Source organism: Erinaceus europaeus, chromosome 9, assembly GCF_950295315.1.
Source record: "Erinaceus europaeus chromosome 9, mEriEur2.1, whole genome shotgun sequence".
Classification (NCBI taxonomy): domain Eukaryota; kingdom Metazoa; phylum Chordata; class Mammalia; order Eulipotyphla; family Erinaceidae; genus Erinaceus; species Erinaceus europaeus.
This window is the reverse complement of record NC_080170.1, coordinates 48518268-48543697: the sequence shown is the minus strand read 5'-3', so window position 1 is coordinate 48543697 and position 25430 is coordinate 48518268. Positions and strand designations below refer to the sequence as shown.

The following is a 25430-nucleotide window of genomic DNA, read 5'->3' as shown; positions in this document are numbered from 1 at the left end:
TGTCTTAATTTTGTTATGCCCCAAGAATTGATTAAATCATTCCACATTGAGTTTGTGATACTTGCTAATCTGTAAGCTTCTTAAAAATAAATTCGCACACACCATTGGCATGTAATACATATATGCTTGTATTTTACATGTTTTCATTTCCTTGAATTCAAAGAAAGTTTGGAAGAATTATAGTGTTAGAATGTTAAATGACTTTGTTACATCTCTACCTGTTATATTGTTATATATTTGTTATATAATAAAGTTTGTGGGTTTGTTGACCTAGTACAGGTACCTTTGTCTTCTATTATAACTCAAATTATACTCATCAAAATGTTAATCTAATTGTTTTAATTATATTCGATGAATTTCCACTGAAGATGTAAAATATCTAATAGTTTTACGTGTATAACATCTAGGTATTTGATGTTGAAAACCAGTTTTTATAATGAATAACTTCATGCTAACATCTCCAAAGATACATGCAGCTTGATTCTTTTTTCTCTTGCAGGTGTGAGCCATGCAATGGGGGGCAGAGGAGGAATAAATAGAGGAAATATTAATTAAATGTTCTGTAAATTTTAATAACTGTGAATAAGGTTGTCAAATCTGTGTAATGGCTGTCGAGTTTGAAAACATTTTTATATTTAAATTGATATGACTGTCTCAGCTTTCTTTATTAATAAAAAGTATTTCAGTGTCAAATTGTATCGCTCTTTTCTTCATTTTCATTGGCTGGCTCTTTGCCTGTCTTCTAAGGACAGTTGTACCAGGCCTTGGAGAGAGTCTGCCCAGAACGAGTAGTGATCGCTCTTGCCGTTCTGCTGGGTATGTCAATGTTATAATACTGATCTAAATGCAAGAGAAATCACTTCAGTTAAGAAAACAAAACACTTGAACTTAAAAAATAACTTTTGGTGATTATCATGCTTAAGATAGTGTTTATCAAAAATACTTCCTGTTTTGAATTTTCTAAAAAGGAAAAAAAGAAAGTTGCCTTGACAGATTCACCGTTAATCATCTCAGTAGAATTAGGTTCTAATTCTATTTTCTCAAAGTATTAAAATTAACTTTCAAATTCCATGTTACCTTTCTAATACATATTAGGTGGCAGCATTCAGCAGTCTACTTATTATAAACAAGAGCCAGAAAGTCCTCCAGAAGGAGTTCAGCTATAAACTACTCTTTATATGGACAAAGGACACAGGCTAAAATTTTGAGAGGGGCAAAAAAAAAAAAGGGTTGGTTTTTAAATAGTCATTTAGTTTTGTCATTTTAGAAAATGCATCCTGATGTCTATATAGCCTAAAAACCAGATTTCTAAAGTTTTCCAAGAGTCATGTTTCAGGAAATATTTATTAAAATTAGTTTCCTAGCAACTTTGTTCTTACTTTAGGATTATGCAGTGATCTTTGTGAGAAGCAAGGCCACTGGTAAGTGCCACCAGTAATAGAAGTAAACTACTAGGTGGAGGGTAGATAGCATAATAGTTACACAAAGAGACTCATACCTGAGGCTCCAGAGTCCCAGGTTCAATCCCCCACACCACCATAAGCCAGAGCTGAAAAGTGCTCTGGTAAAAAAAGTAAAATACTGTTTTCTGTAGCAGTTTCAAATTGCATGTTTAACCATAATAGGCTTTAATCTCAGGAATGATTAAGACAGAATGGAACTGCAGGCCATTCAATTTAAATGAAAGAAAGAAAGGAAGGAAGGAAGAAAATCTCTGCCTTGGAACACTTAGAATAAAGATTGTAGTTCTCCCGTTCAGCCATTGCTAAACATTAATGGGTTTGCTTTGATTATATTCACATATCAAGTAGCTCACGTCTTTGGGAAACCATCGAGATTTTCCTTAGTAACGTACCTTTAGAGAAGGCATAGTAATCATAACTGTCAGGCTTTCTGATGTTGGGTAGTGCTATGGCTGAAGTAACCACACTCGGAAATCCTCTCCACATGGTGCTCATTTTCACTTCATTATGAAGCAAGCCTGTGGACAGCACAGTTAAAGGGGTCAGGCTGAAATGCAGCATATTATTAATATATTTGGAAGACCTGGGCTTTAACCCCTGTCTAGCCACTTTTTGTAGCTCTGTCACCTTGGGTGAGTTATTTAATTTTGATGTCTTTATCTTCTCTGACATGGTACAAATACCTCTTTGGCGACTATTTTGAGAGTAACAGGTTTCTGTAGCATGTTCTTGGTAATAGTTACTTGATAAACTTTATAGAACAATAAATCTGAATAAGGTTTATTCCTTGCCCCGCAAAGGAGAGTACTGATCTCTGGTCATTTGCTGAAGAAAACTGTTGTTCTGTATCAATAAATGAGCTTTAGAGCAATTTGATCAATATTTCAATTTAATAAACCTTACTTTATAAGAAACCGTTAACATCTACTTCATTTGTATGATTTTTTTTTTTACTTTTTTTTTTTTTGCTCCAGCTGGAGCTCGGTGCCTACACCACAAATCCACTGCTCCTAGAGGCCATTTTTCCCATTTTGTTGCCCTTGTTGTTATTGTTGGTGTTGGATAGGACAGAGAGAAATCGAGAGAGGAGGAGAGAAAGATAGACACCTTGTGAAGTGATTCCCCTGCAGGGAAGCGGAGGAATTGAATCAGGATCCTTGAACTAACTGGTCCTTGCGCTTCTCACCATGTGTGTTTAACCTGCACTGCACTACCACTTGGCCCCCTTTGGATGAATTTTTTAATGCGCTAAAAGTTTGTCTCATTATCTTTATTTATTGAATAGAGATAACCAGAAATCAAGAGGAAGTAGTTGATAGACACCTGCAGCATTGCTTCACCACTCATGAAGCTTTCCTCCTATAGGTGGGGACTTAAGAGCTTGAACCTGGGTCCTTGCTCATTATAACATGTACTGAGCTCAGTCAGGTGTGCCACTACCCGGCCCCCATTGGTAAGATTTTTTAACACAATAAGCATGTTACCTTTGTCTTGATAAATGACTCTGACAGGTGAGTAGTGAATTCTGATGGTATGTGTGAGAGGTCCGATAGCTCGTTCAAAGCGGCGGCGCCTGACCTGTGTCATTTGTCCATACACAGAGTAGTTTATAGCAGGACTTCTGGAGCACTTTCTGGTGGGCTCCTGTTTATAAGTATACTGCTGAATGCCACCACCTATTATGTATTAGAAAAATTACATAGTTTGAAGGTTAATTTTAATTCCCATAAAAGATGGAGCAGGCAATGTTTACTCTAGAGCAGGTGTATTCAGACATTAATGACTACTACTCTAAATATTACAAGAAAAATTACTAAGTCCTAAAATACTTGAGTAAATATAAATAAAAAAATTACATAGTCGTATTTTTTGTACTATGCGTGGCGCTTAACCCGGTGTGCCACCTCCAGGTGCCCCAATAGTCATATTTTTTGTTTGAAAATAAATGACATTCATTACATCAATGACCTGAAAGTCTAGATGACATCATGATTTACGTACTGATAGATCACATTTCTTACTTCCCCCAATTTTAATTTTTTTAGTTGAAAATACTTGACCACAGCTATTAAAGATATCCTTTGTCACAAACCCAATAATAAGTGGCAGTATTGAATAAAATTTTAATTCTTAAATAGTGTCATAAGTTTATCAGATAAGTAACACCTACCTCTCTTGAAGAAATAAACAGATTCGGGTCTATCCTTATATTTAGCTATTGAAAGAGCAGCCACTATTCTCCCATTTAGTCCTCCAAATCCTTTTACAATTTGTTTGGGATACCCTGTGTCTCTTACATCATTGGTAAAGCGCCAGTACTGACCACCCTAGTAATTTAAAAGAAGAAATGGTGTTAGCAACCATGAGGGGGAAAGTTAGATATTTATTCTTAGTACAGGGAGAAAGGTTTAACTTAAGTTACATGTTTAAATAACTGGACCGTCATTATTAACAAATTAAATGTTAAAACTCTTAAATGTTGGTGGTAGAATAGTTCATTAAATGTGGAGACCCTGCCTAGCAGACGTTCAGTAACTAATTGCTAATTTTTCTGATAAAAAAAATGCTTCTCTTACCTTAAAGAAATATGTTTTTCCTTCACAGTTGCATCGAGTAAAAACAGTATCAATGGGGGAAGGAATACCCCAAACTTCATTAATTTTTCGGGGTGGAGATGGTGGACTGAAAGGCCTTAGCATCCAGAAATAATGACCTGTGATTGAAAATGACAGACCACCTTACAATCCGACAATGCTAAAACCTACACCAAGAGAATCAAGATGAAAGGGCTGGCTGGGAAGACAGCATATCATTATGCAAAAGACTTTAATGCCTGAGGCACCAAGGTTCTAGGTTCAATCCCCAGCACCAGTGCTATGGTCTTTGTCTCTGTGCCTCTCTCATTAAAATCAATTATTAAATAAAGTGAAAAAGACTAAATAGTTTTAAAGAAAAAGCAGATTGAATGTTTCCAAACATTCATAGACGCACTTAGAACTATAGGCACTAATGTATTTAAGCATTTCTGAGTAACTACCTTTCAGGTTTGAAGTTCAGCAGTGTTGGCACTCTCGTGGAGTGGATCTAGCCAGGGGGTAAGTCACCCACCCTCTCTCACCAGCTCTTAGGGACTGCGTGATTTAGAAAGGAGGCATCGGGGAGTATTTTGGTATGAACACTCATTTATTTGGAGATGGGTACAGGTTTACATAGAGAGTTAAACAAAGAACATTTTTTTACATATGTCAGAAATTACAGGGTTTTTTAAATTTTTTTTTTATTCCCTTTTGTTGCCCTTGTTTTATTGTTGTAGTAAATATTGTTGTCGTTGTTGGATAGGACAGAGAGAAATGGAGAAAGGAGGGGAAGACAGGAGGAGAGAAAGACAGACACCTGCAGACCTGCTTCACCGCCTGTGAAGCGACTCCCCTGCAGGTGGGGAGCCGGGGTTCAAACCGGGATCCTTATGCCGGTCCTTGTGCTTTGCGCCACCTGTGCTTAACCCGCTGTGCTACAGCCCGACTCCCCAAATTACAGGTTTTTTAAAGGTCAGTTTTTCTCTATGGTAGGGGGCTGGTATGACAAGAATTGATGCGATACATAAAGGTCAAAACGATTATTTTCTATGATGTAGGCAGGTTAACTATCCAAAGGCATTTGAGAGAAGTATAGGGGTTAAACCAGTAAGGTGAGGTAGAGAAAAGAAAAACAAAGCTTGATGTCAATCATAGATATCAAAAGGCACAAGGAAATAAGATTTGGGGGCTTTTCACTGTCTGGTGTTGGGGCTGTGTGATAGAGTATATTCTCCTGTATGATCAAAAGGTGAAGTGGATGTGTGAAATTTGAGTGAACCCTAAAGCAGGCAACCATTTGGCCTGCTGCTAGCAGAGGAAACCAAGTGTGAGAGGCCTGTAGGCTTTCTGTGAGCTTGAGAGACTAACAAGGAGAAACTGATTCAGGGAGACTTTTCCCTCTTGGCTCATCTCTATAAGGAGAGAGGCTAACAAATGGGGTGCAGGTGGTAAACCAAGGGCTCAAACTGAGATTCTTAAGCCGGTCCTTGCACTTTGTACCATGTGCACTTAACCCACTACACTACCACCCAGCCCCCCAGATAATATTTTTAAATAAAACAGGTAATGCAAACTATGGTATTTGTTAGGAAATTAAAATTTGCACTATCTTTTAATCCTGAGTGGTAGGGGGAAAAAAAATTTAATTGTCTCAGTTCAAGATTTTTGTTTCTAATTGTGTTTAGTTTTGTTAATCTGTTACTTTATCACTCTCAGATTTCACTGTGAAAGGTTAAGTTTGTCCATTGTGTACCCTCAGAAGTTCAACCCAAAGTACTGCTTTGGTTCTGAAATGCCAAGAAGAAAGTGTTAGGTGAGAACTGCGAATATCTCACCTCGAAAGGCAACCAAGGTCCCGTTTCGCAGAGTTGTCAGTCCATCTACTGGCTTGCCGTTGCACAAATCAGTTTCATCTAAAACAACCCAAAATGAAGTCCATAACAAGCAAAATGAGAGGAGTATTTGTGTTTTCAACCCTTCCCCAGCACTTTCACATTTTCCTAAGCTCTCTAATGGCATAGTTTGAGATAGGTACATGTACTTGAGATGAAAAAGATATGATTAAAGTGCTGTATTACAGAACTGACTTACTGAAAGGGGGTATCATGCCCCAGAGCCCCTTGTTCAATCCCCCATAGCACTATAAGCCACAACTGAGCAACGCTCTGACAAAAGTAAATAAATTAGGAGGGGTCAAGGTTACCTCATCTTTGTGTAAATTAGTTACTAGATTTTTTTTTTAATATTTATTTTATTTTATTCCTTTTTTTTTTTTGCCCCTTGTCTTTATTGTTGTTATTGATGTTGTTGTTGGATAGGACAGAGAGAAATGGAGAGAGGAGGGGAAGACAGAGAGGGGCAGAGAAAGGTAGACACCTGCAGACCTGCTTCACCACTTGTGAAGTGACTCCCCTGCAGGTGGGGAGCCGGGGGCTCGAACTGGGATCCTTATGCCGACCTTGTGCTTTGCACCACCTGCGCTTAACCCGCTGAGCTACAGCCCGACTCCCTAGATTTTTTTTTTTTTTTTTGTATCTCAACATGAATTCCATCTTTCAGTTCTGCTTGCTTTTTGGAATTCATTGGAAAAGACACTAATATTGCAGATGTTTCTCTTGCATTAACTTTTTCATTTTTTTAACATTTGTATTTTCTTTTAAGGATAAACTCCCAGGTAAGCATCTTTTGAGATTCTATACACCATCTCAGTTTTTTTAAATACTTATTTATTCCCTTTTGTTGCCCTTGTTTTATTGTTGTAGTTATTATTGATGTCGTTGTTGTTGGATAGGACAGAGAGAAATGCAGAGAGTAGGAGAAGACAGAGAGGGCGAGAGAAAGAGACACCTGCAGATATGCTTCACCGCTTGTGAAGCGACTCCCTGCAGGTGGGGAGCCAGAGGCTCAAACCGGGATCCTTACGCCTGTCCTTGTGCTTTGCGCCATGTGCGCTTAACCTGCTGCGCTACCACCCAACTTCCTCCATCTCAGTTTTATTAAATGCAAATGCACTAAATTTCCAAAACTAGGTTCTGGCTTGATTTTTACAGATGCAAGAAGCTTACTGTGTTCACTCCTATACTTAGAACTAAAGTGCTCTAAAACTTCACAAACTGACAACTTTAAAGTTCTAGATAGGAGCTGCCAATAGAATGACAAAAGTCAAGGCAGTTTGGTTCAAGCAAATTTAAAAAGCCCAAGCAACCAATATTACCTGAAAGCATGGGGTCAGCACCAACGTTCTGGTTGGGTCTTATCACTAAGAAGTTACCGCCAGGAACACCTAAAGGAGTGAACACTGGGGAGCTGGGATTCGTGAGGGGCTTGTCTCCAACAGCATCTGGGTCTTCAGCCTCTGGGTTAACTTCAGCCATTTCTGAGCTAGGAGTTTGGTTGGGCTTGTTGGTGGTTTGGAGCATGTCTTCAGCTAAGGAGGTAGGGGTTGGTTCAGGCGCTGCTGTTGTCGTCATCTTGGTGGGAGCTGGTGTGGTCTTTCGTTTTCTCCCTCTAGGTTTCGTACTTGGTTTTTTGGTAGAAGTGGGCTTCCTGGGTGCTTTGGTTGGCTTTCGGGGTTTAGGGGTCACTTTAGACTCGGTAGTTGTTTCTTTGGGTACAGCTGTTGTCTTTTCAGGTTTACTGGTTGTCTTTTCTGTTGTAGTCATCTCTTCTGTTGTTATTTCAGATGCAGCAGGTGTAGTACCTTTGTCTTTTTCTGTGGTTTTGTCTTTAGCTGTTGTAGTCATTTCAGGCTTGGGCACTTCAGAGTCCTTGGTTGTGGGCACCACAGGTTCTTTGGGGCTATTTTCAGGGCCCATTGGTGTAGGTTCTACAGGAAGCTCTGGAGTTGGTTCAGCAGGGTTCTTAGGAGTAGTGGGAGCTGGAGTAGAGGCCACTGGAGTGTTTGGAGCAGGTTTCTCAGAAGTTGGAGCCAGTTCCTTGGGGGTGGTGGGTTCAGGCTCCTTTGTGGTGGTGGGTTCAGGTTCTTTGGTAGTGGTGGGTTCAGGCTCCTTGGGGATGGTAGGTTCAGGCTCTTTGAGGGTGGTGGGTTCAGGCTTTTTGGGGGTGGTGGGTTCAGGCTTCTTGGGGGTGGTGGGTTCAGGCTTTTTGGGGGTGGTGGGTTCAGGCTTCTTGGGGGTGGTGGGTTCAGGCTCTTTGGGGGTGGTGGGTTCAGGCTTTTTGGGGGTGGTGGGTTCAGGCTTCTTGGGGGTGGTGGGTTCAGGCTCTTTGGGGGTGGTGGGTTTAGCCTCCTTGGGGGTGGTGGGTTCAGGCTCTTTGGGGGTGGTGGGTTCAGCCTCCTTGGGAGTGGTGGGTTCAAGCTCTTTGGGGGTGGTGGGTTCAGGCTCTTTGGGGGTGGTGGGTTCAGGCTCTTTGGGGGTGGTGGGTTCAGGCTCTTTGGGGGTGGTGGGTTCAGGCTCTTTGGGGGTGGTGGGTTCAGGCTTCTTGGGGGTGGTGGGTTCAGGCTCTTTGGGGGTGGTGGGTTTAGCCTCCTTGGGGGTGGTGGGTTCAGGCTCTTTGGGGGTGGTGGGTTCAGCCTCCTTGGGGGTGGTGGGTTCAGGCTCTTTGGGGGTGGTGGGTTCAGGCTTCTTGGGGGTGGTGGGTTCAGGCTTCTTGGGGGTGGTGGGTTCATGCTCTTTGGGGGTGGTGGGTTTAGCCTCCTTGGGGGTGGTGGCTTCAGCCTCCTTAGGAGTGGTGGGTTCAGGCTCTTTAGGGGTGGTGGGTTCAGGCTCCTTGGGGGTGATGGGTTCAGGTTTCTCGGTGGTGGTAGTTTCAGGTTCCTTGGGGGTGGTAGGCTCAGGCTTCTTGGTGGTGGTGGTGGGTTCAGGCTTCTTGGTGGTGGTGGTGGGTTCAGGCTTCTTGGTGGTGGTGGTGGGTTCAGGCTTCTTGGTGGTGGTGGTGGGTTCAGGCTTCTTGGTGGTGGTGGTGGGTTCAGGCTTCTTGGTGGTGGTGGTGGGTTCAGGCTTCTTGGTGGTGGTGGTGGGTTCAGGCTTCTTGGTGGTGGTGGTGGGTTCAGGCTTCTTGGTGGTGGTGGTGGGTTCAGGCTTCTTGGTGGTGGTGGTGGGTTCAGGTTTGTTTGTTGTGGTGGTGGGTTCAGGCTCCTTGGTGGTGGTGGGAGCTGAAGGCTTGGTTGTGCTGTCAGCTTTGGGTGTCACTTTAGTAGGCACTTCAGACGTGAGTGCAGACTCATCAGCAGAAGTCTTCTCTGCACTTCTTGTTTCTTTAGCTGAAGTTGTCTTCTTTTTTACACTAGTTGATGTCTGTTTATTTGTTGTAGAAGTCTCTTCAGTTTCCACTGTTGTCTCCTTATTGGCTGTCAAGTCTGTTTCTTTGGCTGTGTCAGGCTTTGCTGGAACAGTGGGCTTGGGAGTGATTGGCTTTGCTGTGGTGACCTTGGGCGGTGTGGTGACTTTCCTGCTTGGGGTGACAGGAATCCCAGGAGTTGGGATGACATTGTCCATTCCACTTCCTGCATCATCTACAGGTGGTGGTTGTGGGGTAGGCTTCTTTTCAGGCGTTCTTTCCTTCTTGTTATCTTTTGCTAGAGAAAAAAAAAATGTATGTATACAGCTTTAGTTTTGAAAAAATGTTGACAGTAACAAAAGATTGCTATCCCTAGGTGAGCTGTGGGTCTCTAGGCAAAGATCTAACTGTGAATATGTATATTAGCTTATCATAATATGGTCCTCAACCTCTCTTGGGTTTGGGTGAATGAAGAAGGGTGAGAGGCGATCTATGTAATTAATATATAGAAGCAAGTGACAATTTTGAAACTACCAATGTGATGAATGACACGGACTTAGCTCTTTCTATCCATTGCTTTTTGCCCACATGTTGCCATCTCTCCTTTATCGCTCAGCATCCTTTCCTCCTTCCTGGAGACCTAGCTCCCACTTCTCTCAGATGTGCTGCACTGCTTCCTTTGAAGCCTCCGCAACTACATCCAAGGAATCTGGTTGCATTACCCCCCACACACACACGTCCCACTACACACTTCCTGGGGAGCTTCTATATATATGCATGGCTGTTAGCAGCCCTCTCTTCTGTCCCCTGAAACCTGGGGTCCCAGAGAATACAGAGAGATTAGGCAACCATGACAGCAAAAGACTGACTGGTAGTTCCCATAGCAGCTGCCCCAGAGGTCAACTACAAAGCCCAGGGCACACTGTTAAAATGATCCCACTTAGCAATTTATTTTGATACACCTGTATGTGTGCAAGACTCTGGGAGGCTCAAAGATCAATATCTGGTTACTGATCTAGGGAAGGCTTCAGGGAAAATCATAACCACTCAGCACAGAGAGTCCTTCAACACTCCAGAATCCAAAGGTCACCGTTTCCTAGAGAAGATATTTTTTATTTATATATTTATTTAACCACCAGGATTATCAATGGGGTTCTGATCCAGCATGATTCCTCCTTTCCTAGTAAACTCTTTCCTTCCTTCTTCCCTCCCTTCCTTCTTTCCTTCCTCCCTTCCTTCCTTCCTTCCTTCCTGCCTTCCTTCGGTCTAGAAGTCCAGTTCACTATCCATTGCACCACAGAGTCTCTTTCTTTCTTCTTAGATAGATGGTAAGAGAGAGAGAACGAGAGTGAAAAAGGACACTGCAGCTCTGCTCCACCACTCCTGAAGCTTCCCTCATACAGGTGCTCCCATGTGATGGATGGCTGGAGGCTGGAAACTGGCCCTTGCACATGGTATAATGTGCACTCTATCCAGCAAGCCATCTTCTGACTCCTGAGAACATATTTGAGAATTTCAGGAAATCATACAAAGTAGGCAGTGTCTCTTTTCAGGAAATAATAGCCCATTCTGTTGCATTGCCTCTACAGCAGGGGAAAAAAAAATTGTTAGGAAAATAATGAGGCTCTGTAAAATTCAGAGTTTGTTCAGTACAATAAAATATTTAAGTCAAGGAAAGGAAAAAATTAAAAGGCTAGGAGGCAGGGGAAGGAGAAGGAAGAAAAAGGAATTCAGGCACACAGGAACTGAACTAGAAAGCCACAAATAGCCATCCCTGGTGTGAGCCTGGGGCTCCACAGTAGCTGTTAAGGCATCTTCTTATCTTGTTTTTAGGAGCCATGTCTTAGTTGCTTGGTACCAATTTCCTGAAAGAGATTTTCATTGGCAGTTCCTAAAATAATTGTTAGAAAGTTAGATCCTCCCCACCCACCCCCCAAGTATTAAGAAGAAATCATTCTACCAACATGGGGTACTTTTAGATAAGTTATTATTGATGTGGCATTGATATAGTCTTTGATCTTTATCAATGCTCAAACCTTTGGGTTTCTTCTTTAAGTCTCTATTAGCAGCTGAATTTTTGGAAGACTTGATTTTCCGAATAGTTGAAGAGGAAGAAGAGGAGGAGGAAGACTCTTGATTTTCAGAAACAGAATGTTCTATAAATCAAATAAAAAGGTTGATCACACCAACTGTGGTTTAAAAAAAGAAAAAAGAATTTCCAGTTCAAATACAACAAAGAAATGTCGTTTACACTTCTGCATTCTGCTTTGACTTTACCGGTAATATAGTCAGCTCTCCTTTTAATTGAGAGCTAAAAATAAAGCACCTGTGCTAGGAAGATAGGCAGCAGTAGCACATAGGACTTGCATGAGAGAGGTCCCAGGTTTGATTCCCAGTACCACCAATAGCCAGAGCCAAGCAATGCTCTGGTTAACGGAATAATAAAAATAAAATAGTAAAAATGAGACAAAGCAAAGCACCTGAGATTATCAAGTATTAGCAATATAAAAAGTCATGAAAGTTGTAACTTTCAACTTTGTATTTTCTTTTTTTTTTCAACTTTATAGTTTCATAGAATTTAATTCTGTACAAATTTTTTTAAATAGTTAATTTTGTTTCTTCTGATTATTTTAACCTAGACCCATGCTGGATTTAGTAATAAGGAAAAAAAAAAATACCTGAGGTTTTATATTTACTTTGTCTTCTACTTTGATTTAAAACAAGTAAACAGAAAGCATAAGGAGGGCAGGGGTAGATAGCATAATGGCTATGCAAAGAGACTCTCATGCCTGAGCCTCCAAAGTCCCAGGTTCAATCCCCTGCACCACCATAAACTAGAGCTGAGCAGTGTTCTAGTAAAAAAAAAAAAAAAAAAAAAAGCATAAGGAGACTTGACTCAGTGCAATTATTACTGATGACCCAGTTCTATGAGAAGTCTTATAAAAAGGCTGAGGAGATTGCATAGCGGTTATGCAAAAGACTTTCATGCCTGAGGCTCTAAGGTCCCAGGTTCAATCCCCAGCACCACCATAAACCAGAGCCTCATAAAAGTCCATTTATGTTATCTAAGAAACCTCCTTTGGTTTATCTGTCATCTTCCTACCTTCTGTTATTTCCTCTGATTCTACCACTTTCTTAGTCTTCTTGTTTGGTGATTTGGGTGAACGTTTGGATGTTGATCTGATGGTTTGAGAGGCTTCTGGAGGTGGAGGTGCAGCCTTGCGAGGTGGCGGAGTTGTGGGGTTATGCACTGAGACCAAGCAAGACAGGTCAGTTAACAGTGTGTCTTACACTGCTCAGCCACACCCTGGTGCATCTGGCCCCAGAAGAGAGGCTGGACAGATCTATTGTGGACAAGCAGGCAGGAAGGCAGGATCTAACCCCACACTGAAAACTCCAAACCTATTCATTCTGAGGGTGTGCCTCTAGGAAACGTTAATCCTAACAGTGTTATAAACTGTGGCAGAGAACAGACACTCAGAAGATTTTAATTCCAAACCTGTATGAAACTACCAGTGTGGTCTCACTGTGACCTTGGTCAAATAAGCTAACCTCTCCTGAACCTCCTCTTCTGAGCTACAAACAGATGCTTGTTCTAGATGATTCCTTAAAGCGTTTGCCTGCATAGAAAGACTGAGTACTGTGAGCTTCACCTGTTGTGCCTGTTCCAGTGAGGATGAAAACAACCACCACAGTTCTGGGAAAACAGCTCAGAGAGCATGGGAGGTGCATGTCTGAGGTTCCAGAGAGCCCAGATTCAGTCTCTGATGTTGTCCTGTGCCAGAGCTGAGCAGTGCTCTGGCCTCTCTTTCTATGTTTCATAGAAATAAGTCCTTTTTATTTAAAAAAAAAAAAATTTTTTTTAAACTACTGCACATGAATGGCAGGACAGTTGGGATCCTAAGAACTATGATAATTACCCTTTCCTGTTTTCATATTGACTGAAATTCAATGGTTCCGTTTACTGCAAATGGTCTACATGTTTGTATATTTCCTTTCATGAAAATTCCACACCTTTGGACCGGTAGAGTAGTTCACCTAGATTGTGCATTGCTTGGCATGGATAAACCCAGGTTCGAGCCCAGCCCCCACTGCAGTAAAGGAAGCTTCCATTGATGTTGTGTCCTCTCTCTCTCTCTCTCTCTCTCTCTCTCTGCCTTTTGTTTCTATCTAAAGAAAAAAAAATCCACTCCTTCACATTATGCATTCCTTTCCCACCTATAAGCAAGTACTAGTGGTTTGATATATCTCTTTTGAACCTTGCATCTCCCCTCCTAGTTGCCCCTTCTCCAGCAGGAGTGGGGAGAGAAGGAAGGGTCTTTCTGAAGGCCAGAAAAAGTAGATATTTCTGAGAGCTCTGATGAAACGCCTCCCTGAACTTTATCATTACCTCTCTTTTTTAATTTCATTTACTGTTGGGTAGAGACAGAGAAATTGAGAGAGGAAAGAGGAGAGAAAGAGTCAGAGAGACACCTGCAGGTCTACTTCACCACTCATGAAGTTTTCCCCCTGCAGGGGGGAGACCAGGTGCTTGAACCAGGGTCCTTGCACACTGTGATGTGAGTGCTTAATCAGGTGCACCACTGCCTGGGCCCTATCATTGCCTCTCTATAAGCCCTTACCTCTCCCTCTTTTTCCTTCTACCCAACAAAAACACTGAGTACTACAGTTTGGAACCTATTTGTCCTGTTCTCCCTAAAGAGCAAAACAATTCTGAAGTACTTCTTCACTGAGTCCTTCAATTCTTGAAACATTGGGGTTTTCAGAGGCAGAGATGCTGACCAGCAGTATCTGTAGCAACAGTACAATCGTCAAGTAGTGAGTGAAAGATCATTTGACTATATATATATTTTTTTCTTAATTGTGGTTTTCTTAAAGCTCTGGATGACTCCCTTATGTGCAGCTCACTCCTGCCAGTAAATTCTGTCAGTGAAGCCCCATCCCTTCATGAATGTCCTTTGCTCAGTCCTACAGAAGTCTCAGGTGATCTGACCCAGCACTGGGGAGCATTCCAAACTCTGTCTCTAAAACATGCTCTCTTAGTGATTCATCAGTCTCTAACTATTCTCTCTACCCACCCATTCTCTGCCCAAAATAAATCCTTGGGACTTTTGTCTCACAGCCAAAACCAAGGCTCTGGGTAAATACATTGCCCTCCTCGTGTTCCTTCTGAAGCTACAGGACCCTGTGCTCTTCATGTGCAACTCCCAAGGTGCTATTCCCCTTGCTTCTGAAGCGCTTTCCAATAAAAGCAAATAAGAATTAAGAAACGTTCCTCCTCTGCTGATGAGCCCGGCCTCTCCACTATGCAAAAGAAGCAGGTGGTACTGCCTTGTTGACATAGAAGCAGAAGGTTATGCAAGCAGCACTTATTTTTACTTTTACCTCCATAAATATTACCAGGCACAAGTTCGGAATGAACACTTGGTAACAGAAAATGGACCATTATTTAAACATATGAAGCATATTTCATTTTGGTTGGGCCAAGCAGATGGTGCATCTGATCCACCATGTGTCACCATATGCAAGGACCAGGGTTTAAAACCCCAGTTCCCACCTACAGGGGGAAAGATTCAAAAACAGTACTTCCATGTATCTCTATTTCTCTCTGCCTTGATCCTCTTCTCAATTTCTCTCTATCAAAGAGAAATTTTATTTTTGTAAAACAGGAAGAGCTGAATTATATGTTCAGAATGTTTCCACAGGGCCTATGGGCTGAAGAGACTGTTTCTAAATGATTATCACCCTTTTTTTTTTTTTTAACTCTACCACACAGACATATAGATAGAGACCCTAGAAGACCTGGTAAAGGGAGGGGAACATGCTTCAGATAGTCAACAATTTCATGGTAGGTTTGCCTATAAATGGAACATCTTCAGCCAAACCATACATTTACTACTTCAATCCTCTGAACAACTGACAGTGTTGTTTCACTCTTGAAATATGTATATTCAAAAGCACTGAAACCAAAAGCACAGATAGCTTAAAGTACCATTGATTCTGCGGAATGTTAGCACCATTGAGGTGAGACAAAAAATTGAAATTGAGGTAGGGGTGATAACTCAATAGGAAAGCACAGAACTTGTATGTCTGATACCCCAGAAGCCCCATGTTCAATTCCTGGCAATGCCATATGCCAAAGCTGAGGCATGTTCTGGTTTTCCTCTCATTTTCTACTTCTCATAAAAACAAACCTTAAAAAAAAAAAATTGTATTTGAACCACAACCAAAGGGGAGCAAAAAGCATGTACGTGAAAGTCCTGCCCATCATTCTGTCAAGGAGAACTGCTAGAAGAGGTTTAATTTGTCTGGGTTAAGTAAAATTAATACAAAATCACTTGTGTGTTAGTTAAATCAAGACCTCAGAAGGAGCTGTTAGACATCATCGGTGAGGATGGAGCATGGCCCAAATCTGACTGTCCCCAATACACTGTTCACCTTCCCAGGTACTCACCTTCTTCACAGAAGCTATCATAATCAGGGCAACACTTGCCAAACTTCTTGCACTGGGAGTCACAGTCACACTCACGTCCTCTGGCAAAGGACTCGAAGCAGCGGCCTTTACAGGAGAGCTCTACCCAGAGCAAGACAAGATGTCAGGGATTACTGATTAACAACCACACATGCCTGCAGAGCCATTTCCCACCTCCTAGCTAACTAGTCTTCTCAAAGGACATCATCACCAAGTCATTGTTTTAGAACTCAGAAAATAGATGGTGTCCCAAGTAGAGATGGTCCAAGTCAAAAGCAAAGTACAGTGACTTGTGAAAGATAGCCCTAACCCTCAAGGTTCCAAGAGATGCCCTTGCGATGCTTGAGTCATTTCTCAGTATGCACAGTGGGAAAACTGGGAAGTGTCAAGACAGTGAATTGCTCATCTTAGGGCACCCTTCCATCCTCCCCTCCTCATGTCACTGTTTTGTACTAGAATTTAGCTTGGATACTGCTCTGTTACATTCCAATGAACTGGCGTTAGAAAAAGTGGGTCACTAAGTTCAATGATGATGTCTGATGTGGTCTTTACTATGACAGACAGGACAAGGGCAGAGTCACGATCCTATGATAGGGCCTGTGTAAGAGAGGCCTGCTCATTCAATAACAGTCCTGGTTAGGGGTGCATCAATTTGAAATAATTACCTCATACAACACATAAACAGTATAATAATAGCGTTATCAGCCTCACATGCAAATTTGAAAGCAAATGTCACTCTCAACCAATTTTAATGATCATTTTTCATAAATTAAATATTAGGTATCTGTGTCGATAACACAATGGCCCCTAATATATCCCAATGGAAGACCACTCATGACTTAAAATTCAGTACCTTTGGGATTTAACAGAAACACATCATTAAGCATAAATGCCTCATCTTTCAGATTTATTATTATTATTATTATTATTTACTTTTAGGTCATTTAGACATATGTTAACACTCAAATGATTAATCTATATTCATGGATTATTTTGATGAAACCACTGCAGGGCCCACCACTAAGTGCACACGGTAAGAGCAGAAACACTTCTGCCGTGCGCGACAATAGTACATACGCTACATATAGAGAAAGAAGAGAATGGGGAGAGGCCATACTCTGGAGTATTAGTGACTCATTGCTCTTTTCTGTATTCTACTCACTCTGGAGACTCCCTGGAAAATACACTGTTAGAGTGACCACTCCGGGCTACCCAGAGGCCCAACAATCCCAAGCTCTGACACCATGCCAAAGTATAACACACTGCGCGACATTTATGCAAGTGAAGGGAAAGGCACTTGAGAAGTGTGACAGTGTGAAAGCAGCGCGGGAGTGGGGTGTGGGGTGGAAGGTGAGGAGGACAGCCGTGGGGACACAGACCGTGGTGCCAGACAGAAGGGACTCAGCTCTCAGCACTTACCCACAGTGCAGACTTTCTTGAAGTCAGGGCAGCACTCCATGTAGTGTTGACAGTTATAGTCACAGTTGCAGGTGGCATCTCTAGAATACCCTTCCCCACATCTCCCTGCACAGCTTGATAAATCTAAAAGTACACAACACTTGCGTGAACATGGCCACACCTTGAGAGACAGGAAGACATCTGATGAGGTAGACAGAGCCCCCACCCCCACCCCCAGGGAGGACAACTGCATGTTGAGCTCTGGGTGTGGGGGATGTTGGCCTGTTGTCTTATGGGACCTTAGCCAGGCTTCTCTGTGCTTTATTTGACTGAGACAATAAAAGCACTTTTGAAAATCATGCAAAGCAATTGTTTTGCACCCATCCCAAGGGCCAGGGTTGGTAAATAGAGCTTTATTAATATCGATGTTGTGAAGATGCCTAGTTGCTATTCATACATTATTATCTCTGAGATAATAAATATTATCTCTGACATATATATGAAAATGCTTCCAGGAGAGTATTAGTAGCCTTTGTTTGACCATAAGGAAGCTGAATCACAGAAATTTAAATAATTTGTTCCATGACATGCAGTTAATAGTCCAGCATGTGTGTCATATATAGGCCCCTATTAATGAATCATATCAATTAGGTCCGTACTTAATAGGTCACATTAATTATTGGCAGTGAGTGTCTTCACTCTCAGAAGTAGCTTAATTTGGATAATGACTGCATGGCCCTCCTAAGTAAATAGCCCTCCTGGAATCTGAGCACTGATATATCTGATTCGAAAACCTTAACTTGGGCACTCAGTCACTTGCTCTGATTCTCAAGGGTGAGGTTAGAGTAAGTTGGCTATGTCAGTTCCAACTTTTCTAGGCCCTTCCCCCTTCACTTTTAATGGAAGGCACAAGGAGGTTCTTAAAATAATGGGGAGTCAGACATCTGAATTGAGTTTAAGGGAGGCAGAGCAGAGTGCTTCTGGGTAAAGCAAAATAAATGGGTAACTGTCCTCAAAGATCCTGAAGAAATCATTTGAAAAACATCTTGAAAACCTCCCTGTGGAGGCCGGGTGGTGGCACACCTGGTTGAGCACATGTTTTACAATGCCCAAGGACCCACGTTCGAGCCCCCGGTCTCCACCTGCAGGGGGAAAGCTTTGTGAGTGGTGAAGCAGAGCTGCAGGTGTCTCTCGGTCTCTCTCCCTCTTGATTACCCCCTCACCTCTTGATTTCTGGCTGTCTCTATCCAATAAATAAAGATAATTAAAAAAATTTAAAAAAAAAACTCCCTGAGAGAGAACCACAACAATGAAATGACTGACTCCATATCTAACCTAGAGACTGGCAACACACTGTCCTAAATCCATCAGGGGAAACATTGAAACACACTGAAAATTCTCAAAATAATGAGGCCAAGGAAAACTAAAGTCTTATTATGCAAATAACATGGTAAGTTTTAGGGCAATTTTCAGAGCTCTTCACATACACAGGTGCACAATACATACAAAAATGAATATATAGTGTATGTATATAAATACATATATTATATATTAAGACAAAGAAAATGGGAAGAGGTTGAGAAGGCAAGGAAAGCAGACAAGACAACACCACAAGGTCATTCTTTTTCATAGTTAGGTGGATTCCTGAACAGGAAATTAATTACCTTTATAGGAGAAACTGGTCTGCAAGGATCAAATATCTGTGCTATCCTAGTTATGCTGACTTTTAACAACTGATTTTCAATTCATTTATTTAAAGGAAAGTAAGAGTGTTTTAGTATATACAACAACGGTGTCACAGAGGGGAAGCTAGATTAGGAAGTGCCCCAGCAGCAGAGGCTGGAGATGCCAGAAGAATCTCATTCTTCAGTAAATATTTATATTTGCTTCTCTGTGTGTTGCTATCTTTTCTTATCTTAAGTGACCCCGAAACCATGCCCACGGCAGGCAGTTAATCTCTTGTGTTTGAGTTCATGAGAAATTTAATTGTTTTACTGGAAATATCTACTTTATAAATGAAATTTCATTACAGCAATCATGCCCCTTGATCATTCTCTTGGAGTTTCGAAGGTAAAAAGAAGACTAAAATTCAAAGCTTGGTGGTATTCCTATCAATCAGCATGGATCATTTGCAGACTCTTACTGAGGTGAGTGAATGCAGCGTTTCATAACAATGAATAAGAAGCTTTCGTCCAGAAACAGTGCTGTTTGGGGAGGAATGTAAAGAATTCAATACTATAACATAAAATGGCACTCACATCTGTGAAAGTCCACATCTGGGTGACTAGTCCTTGTAAGAAAGATAGATCTCTTTCAAAATTAATAAAATGCCATTGGAAACATTGTAATGTTCACTGTAATATGATATCCAGATCTATGTGATGCCAAAGGGGGTTATATATCAATAATTTGTTGAACCTAAAAGATCAGTTACACTTCTTTGTCAATATGTGTACAAAAATTACATGATATTTAAATGTTATTTCCAGTTCATCTGGTGATATTGTGTCATGTGTATGTCTGCATTTCTAAAAATGTTTGCATGAATAGGAGGGTGGCTCAGTGGTAGAGTACAGGACTTTCATGTGTGAAGTCCTAAGTCTGGTCCCTTGCATCACAGGTGCCAGAGTGATCCCTCTCTCTCAATAAATGAATGAATGAATGTTTAAAAATATTTTGGGAGAAAAACCACTGGAATAATGAATACAAAATTATTCTGTAATGGCAGTTGTATTGTTATGTGGAAAACTGGGAAATGTTATGCATGTAAAAACTATTGCATGTACTGTTGACTGTCAAACATTAATCCCCCAATAAAGAAATAATAATATAAAAATTATTCTCTAGAATAACTCAAATTTCTTGAAAGATGTCATAATGCATGAAAAAAAGGTGACAATTCCACAATGCTTACAAATATGCTATGTTTACCTTACATAATTTTAAGGTTGCAGTTGCCTGAAACTCAAACAAATACAGTTATGTAAATTTATATTTTCAATGACATAAAAGTCAGAATTGAACCACCAGCAATAGTAAAAGCATTCTGAGGGTTACGTTACCTTGAGAAGAAACTTGCTGAATCAGTAAAGCAGGAAGCAACAGCAGCAAGTTAATGGGAAGTATTTTCCACTCCATGGCTGTCCTTGGGTAGGTACCCAGTCCTTGCTGAAAATAAAATAAAAGCATTAGAAAACTGCCCTTTAATCTAACCACTATATGCACAAGTACTGCTTATTGATTTACTTTTTTTCATCCGTGAAACAAACTTTATCAAGAAAATTGACCTTAACTTCACACTTAATAGTTCACTAGATTTAATACCATACTAAGAAGAAATCACTAAGCTACAGTCTCAGTCATGCTAGTGACCATTTAAAGATTTTAGAAATTCCCAATAGAAAACAATCTTAAAACTATTTTCAAATTATAGTATGTACTTACTGTGTAAGGTTTCTATCATAGATCAGGAGGAAATAATCAGCTTTGGTAAAATTTCATTATCTCAACTTTTCCTTACCTCTCAGTATAAATTCACAAGTTTTCAACAGGTGTATTATATAAATGTGATATTTTCCAACAACTAGCTTTATAAATCTTACTCAAACATCTTTAACACAGTACATCTCCACTGAATTGAAAAACATTCAATTCCATGAGGCAAGATAATGCTGACAGCACTTACCTGTGAAAGAATAAATGACTTTCTGCAATGCCTTGGAAGTCTTATTTATATCAGTGCAAATATATTGGGATGAACCAATTAGTGCAAAGGTTAGACAAAACCAACAGTGACAACCTATGAAACCAAACTTTCCTCATTTATTGGAAGAAGGCCCAGACAACTAGACTTAGGCAACATCTGGAAAACACTTCAATTAAGAGAAATGACTACTACCAAATAAATGTAGATTTATTGGCCAAAGCACACTTCTAATTTCTAAGTGAACAAATTGTTCTGAGATGGTGATTTGCCCTGGCAGGTCTTGACTCGTATGTAGAAGTAATAACTTTAAAAGCATCAAATGCTACTATCATTTCTTTCTTTCCCTCCAGTTAAATTTAGTAGAGTAGTTTTGAGGTTTTCCTGATGTTGGTTTGTATATAAATCTTCTGAACTCATTCTATTAGGTTGAAGTTACATTTCCTTTCTTGGATGTTTTCATTTTCACTGAACATGGAAAACATTTTCCTGTTATCTATGGGTAATACACCCTGAAAAATTTCTAGTCCCTTGACCATGTAAAAACCTGTGTGAAGGAGTAGGGCCGTGGCCCAGCGGGTTAAAGCACAGGTGGCACAAAGCACAAGGACTGGCATAAGGATCCTGGTTCGAGCCCTGGGCTCCCCACCTGCAGGGGATTCGCTTCACAGGCGGTGAAGCAGGTCTGCAGGTGTCTGTCTTTCTCTCCCCCTCTCTGTCTTCCTCTCCTCTCTCCATTTCTCTCTGTCCTATCCAACAACAACGACATCAATAACCACAACAATGTTAACAAGGGCAACAAAAGGGAAAACAAACAAATAAAAAACAATTTTTTAAAACCTGTGTGAAACTCACACCAATATCTTCCTCAGTCCTTTTTCTTCAGCCCAACAGAGTTTGGAATAGGTCTTTCTAGTTGCAATTGAGCAGTCTCTCCAGAGAGAAAGTGGTAATTATCAACACTGCTGAGCTAAATCAGTTCGGCTCAAGTTTTTGCTATGTGTCTTGGCATGGAATGTTTCCTTTCAGATCCTCTCTACCTACATAAGGTGTGACTTTTGTCCTCACAACTACCATTAACTTTCACAGGTAGAGCCAAACCTCATATGACAATAGAATGCCAACAGACAGACTGCATTTTATTGAAATTAACTGTCTTTCAGCCTCCTCCCTACTCCTGCCACAACAAATTGATTTCTCTAAGGATGACCAATACCTACATCTTAATTCCATTATCAACAGCTGGCCCAGAGTTTCATCAAGGTGTGTGTCTAGCCTGTGCTCCTTTGAACCCAGTTGTTGTAACCTGGATTCTGCTGTGTACCATGTGTTGAATAGATGCAGTGTTTGTCACAAAATGTCTTTTTTAAAAAATATTTATTTATTTATTTAATTTTATATTTTTCCCTTTTGTTACCCTTGTTGTGTATCATTGTTATTGTTGTTGTTATTGTTGTCATTGTTGTTGGATAGGACAGAGAGAAATGGAGAGAGGAGGGGAAGACAGAGAGGGGGAGAGAAAGATAGACACCTGCAGACCTGCTTCACCCCTTGCAAAGCTTTCCCTCTGCAGGTGGGGACCGGGGGCTCGAACCCGGGTCCTTGTGCATTGTAATACGTGCACTCAACCAGGTGCACCACCACCCGGCCCCACAAAATGTCTTTAAGCTAAGTAAAATCATCTACATTTTACAAATAAAATGAAGACCCACCATTGAAGAATCAGTGACTCACCTAAGGGTTGCTATAACATGTGGGGGCCAGAGCCACATCTGAACTTAGGTCTTTTCATTTTAAGTTTCATCATGCTATAGCTGGCTCTCTTTTGATCAAAACCTTCAGTTCTTAGTCACAGCATTAACTTTTAATCCTTCATGGGTGCACATGGACTGAGAAGATTATAACTTTTGTAGTGACGGATTATAATAAAAACACCTTTTTGGGGGGACTCAGGCGGTAGCGCAGTGGGTTAAGCGCACGTGACGCAAAGCGCAAGAACTGGCGTAAGCATCTTATGCTTTGTGTGAACACAACCAGATATTCCTTTTTTCTTTTTAAAAATATGTATTTTATTTTATTTTATTTTACTTTACTTTATTTTATTTTAATGAGAGAGATACAGAAAGACCAGAGCCCTGTTCCATTGCTTGGTTCTAGAGACTGAACCTAGGACCTCAGCACCCCAGGCTCTAAGTCTAATGCAGAACCACTATGCTATCTCCCCACGCCCAGGCTTTTAATTAGATTGCAAATTTCACTCTAAAGCTCTTACCCTGGAGAAAATAGGGTAATTTTATGGAGTGGTAGGAGCACAATCAGAGATTCTCTATTCACTTCTCAATGATCATTCCCTCTGGAAACACGCTTTCTACTTGCAATGGGTATTTCCCTCTTCGCTACTGTTATATGTGTGATCTTACCTTGTCAACCATAGTTGGTAGGATTCAAAATAGAAACTTGACCTCAGATATTGTCCTGTCTAGAAAATTTCTTTACCTTGGTTCAGAGATTACAGCCTTCCTCCACCCCACCCCCACCACCATGGTTATATCTGGGGCTTGGTGTCTTCACAACAACTCCACCACTCCTAGTAGCCACCCCCTTTTTTTCTTTTTCCATTCCATTCCCTTCCTTCTTTCCTTCCTTCCTTCCTTCTTCCTTTCTTTCTTTTTCTGTTAGTGGGTGAAAGAGAAGGAATGGGAGGCAAAGAGAGATAAATAGGAGGGACGCTTGCAGCACTGTTCCATTTCTTGTGAAGCTTTCCTTCTACATTTAGGAACCGGGGGCTTGAATCTCAGGTCCTAGCACACAGTAATGTGTGCGCTCTACTTGGTATACCACCATTAAGTTCTCCAAGTTTCTTTTTATAGGTGTGTCAACAGGCAAGCTTCTATCTGTGGTCTAACAAAGAGAGAAAGTGCTTCAGAATAAAAATACAGAAGAGAATGGTGCAGTAGTCAGGGGCTAGGGGGAAGTGCTACAGCTTTTTAGGTCTTGCTTACTGCCTGTTCTAGAGACTCAGATGCATTCTTACTCTGTATCTCAGTAACAGAGCCCCTCTATGGGGCTATAGTTGCATAAGACTTCTTTCTCTTAGTAAAATTCATAAATCAATACATAAAATCAATACATAATAGATCTATGAGAGGGCCTGAAGACAGAATTAAACCAAAACCCCTTAGTTCTTTATAAGGGCAAGAGGGAGAAAATTAAAAGCTTTGTAACTATGTCAAGTCAGACCTTCACAGTGTTCCCTCATTGTTTGAAATACCAACAAGGCTGAGAATCTCAGAGAAAGATACACTGGCACATATCTTTCTTTTGTTGCTATATTTTTATTTTATTGGATAGAGACAGAGAGAAGGTAATAGAGGGAGAGTGAGAGAGAGGGAGAAAGAGAGAGAGAGAGCTCTAGCACTGCTTCATCACTTGTGAAGTTTTCTTCCTGCATATGGGGACAAAGGGCTTGAACCTGGGTCCTTGCACATGGTAAAACATGAGCGCAACAGGGTGTGCCACCACCTGGCCCTCACTGGCATATATTCTTAAAGCAAACCTAAATTACTTCTTGATTATTGTCTTTTACAGCTATCCATGCAATTACTTTCCTCCTCTGGACAAATTTAGAATGATGGCAAATGACATACTTGAATTGAATATCTTCTTGTAACACTTGTTCAAGTGCCAGACATAAAAAACTGAAAACAAAAGAGAATACACATACTTTACAGCCTACAATGATTTCTCTTATTATCTTTATTTATTGGATAGAGACTGCCAGGAATAGGTGGAGGTAGAGAGGGTGGGAGAAAGAGGGACACATGCAGCACTGCTTCATGACTCGCAAAGCTTTCCCCTTTGGAAAAAGCTTGAACCCCAGTCCTTGCACACTGTAACACTGAGCTCAACTAGGTGTGCTGCCACCCGGTCCCCAGCCTATAATCATTTTAAGTAGCTCAATTAGTGTATTTCCATTATCAAATATGTTTTTGCTACATAATAAGAAATGAAAAATGGAGAAACTTTATTAAATGTCGAGTTCATGAATTTTACCTTGTAAGTACCTGATTTGTTTAATTTTGCTGAGTAATGATATTGGGTGAATAAAATTTGCCTTCAAAGTATGAAACTGGAACAGGTTGGAGAAAGAGGTCAGCATTAGAGCACAGAATTTGTATGTCCGGAGGTCCTAGAAGTCCCAGATTCAGTGCCTGATACGACCATATGCCAGAATTGAGTACTTGGGTCTCTCTCTACCATAAATATAAACAAACAAATAAAAAATAAATCATGGAAGCATTTTAACTTTATTAAGTATATCTCTATAAAAAATTAGTTAGCAGTTCATGAATATTGAGACACTAAATCTTGTTGGCCTCACAGTAATCCTTCCATTAGGTTACAGTTTCCCTCTTGGAATGTTCCCCGCCCCCCAGGATTATCACTGGGGCTCAGTACCTGCAATACGAATCCACTTGCTCCTGGAGACCATTCTTTCCATTTTATTCGATAGGACAGAGAGAAATTGAGAGAAGAGGGGAAGCTAGAGAGGGGAAGAGAAGGATAGACACCTGTAGACC

General features: G+C 40.9%; 2 protein-coding genes across 17 annotated transcripts in view; one reads left to right on the top strand and one right to left on the bottom strand.

The window, feature by feature from the left end:
* The window catches only part of TPR (translocated promoter region, nuclear basket protein), a 67595-nt gene extending 66897 nt beyond the window's left edge, over positions 1 to 698 (top strand). For all 4 annotated transcript variants that reach the window (XM_060197844.1, XM_060197842.1, XM_060197843.1 and 1 more), the window contains one exon: positions 500 to 698. In XM_060197844.1, coding sequence (XP_060053827.1) covers positions 500 to 555 — 56 coding nt within the window. In that variant the 3' untranslated portion in view covers positions 556 to 698. The remainder of the gene's footprint in view (positions 1 to 499) is intronic.
* PRG4 (proteoglycan 4) lies at positions 105 to 20315 on the bottom strand. Of its 13 annotated transcripts, none has more exons than XM_060197856.1 (14): positions 20210 to 20315; positions 17169 to 17291; positions 15732 to 15851; positions 12381 to 12527; positions 11314 to 11433; positions 9132 to 9575; positions 8805 to 8861; positions 7254 to 8660; positions 5875 to 5952; positions 4040 to 4176; positions 3634 to 3790; positions 2948 to 3139; positions 1856 to 1981; positions 105 to 840 (listed from the first exon to the last, which is right to left on the bottom strand). In XM_060197856.1, the coding sequence occupies exons 1-14, from the start codon at positions 20283 to 20285 to the stop codon at positions 743 to 745; spliced, it is 3282 nt and encodes a 1093-aa protein (XP_060053839.1). In that variant the 5' UTR covers positions 20286 to 20315; the 3' UTR covers positions 105 to 742. The 13 variants fall into 13 exon arrangements, with proteins under 13 accessions (XP_060053839.1, XP_060053840.1, XP_060053842.1 ...); XM_060197857.1 differs by having other exon boundaries at positions 7254 to 8492; XM_060197859.1 differs by having other exon boundaries at positions 7254 to 8060; positions 8829 to 9575.
* Between the last annotated feature and the right edge of the window lie 5115 nt (positions 20316 to 25430).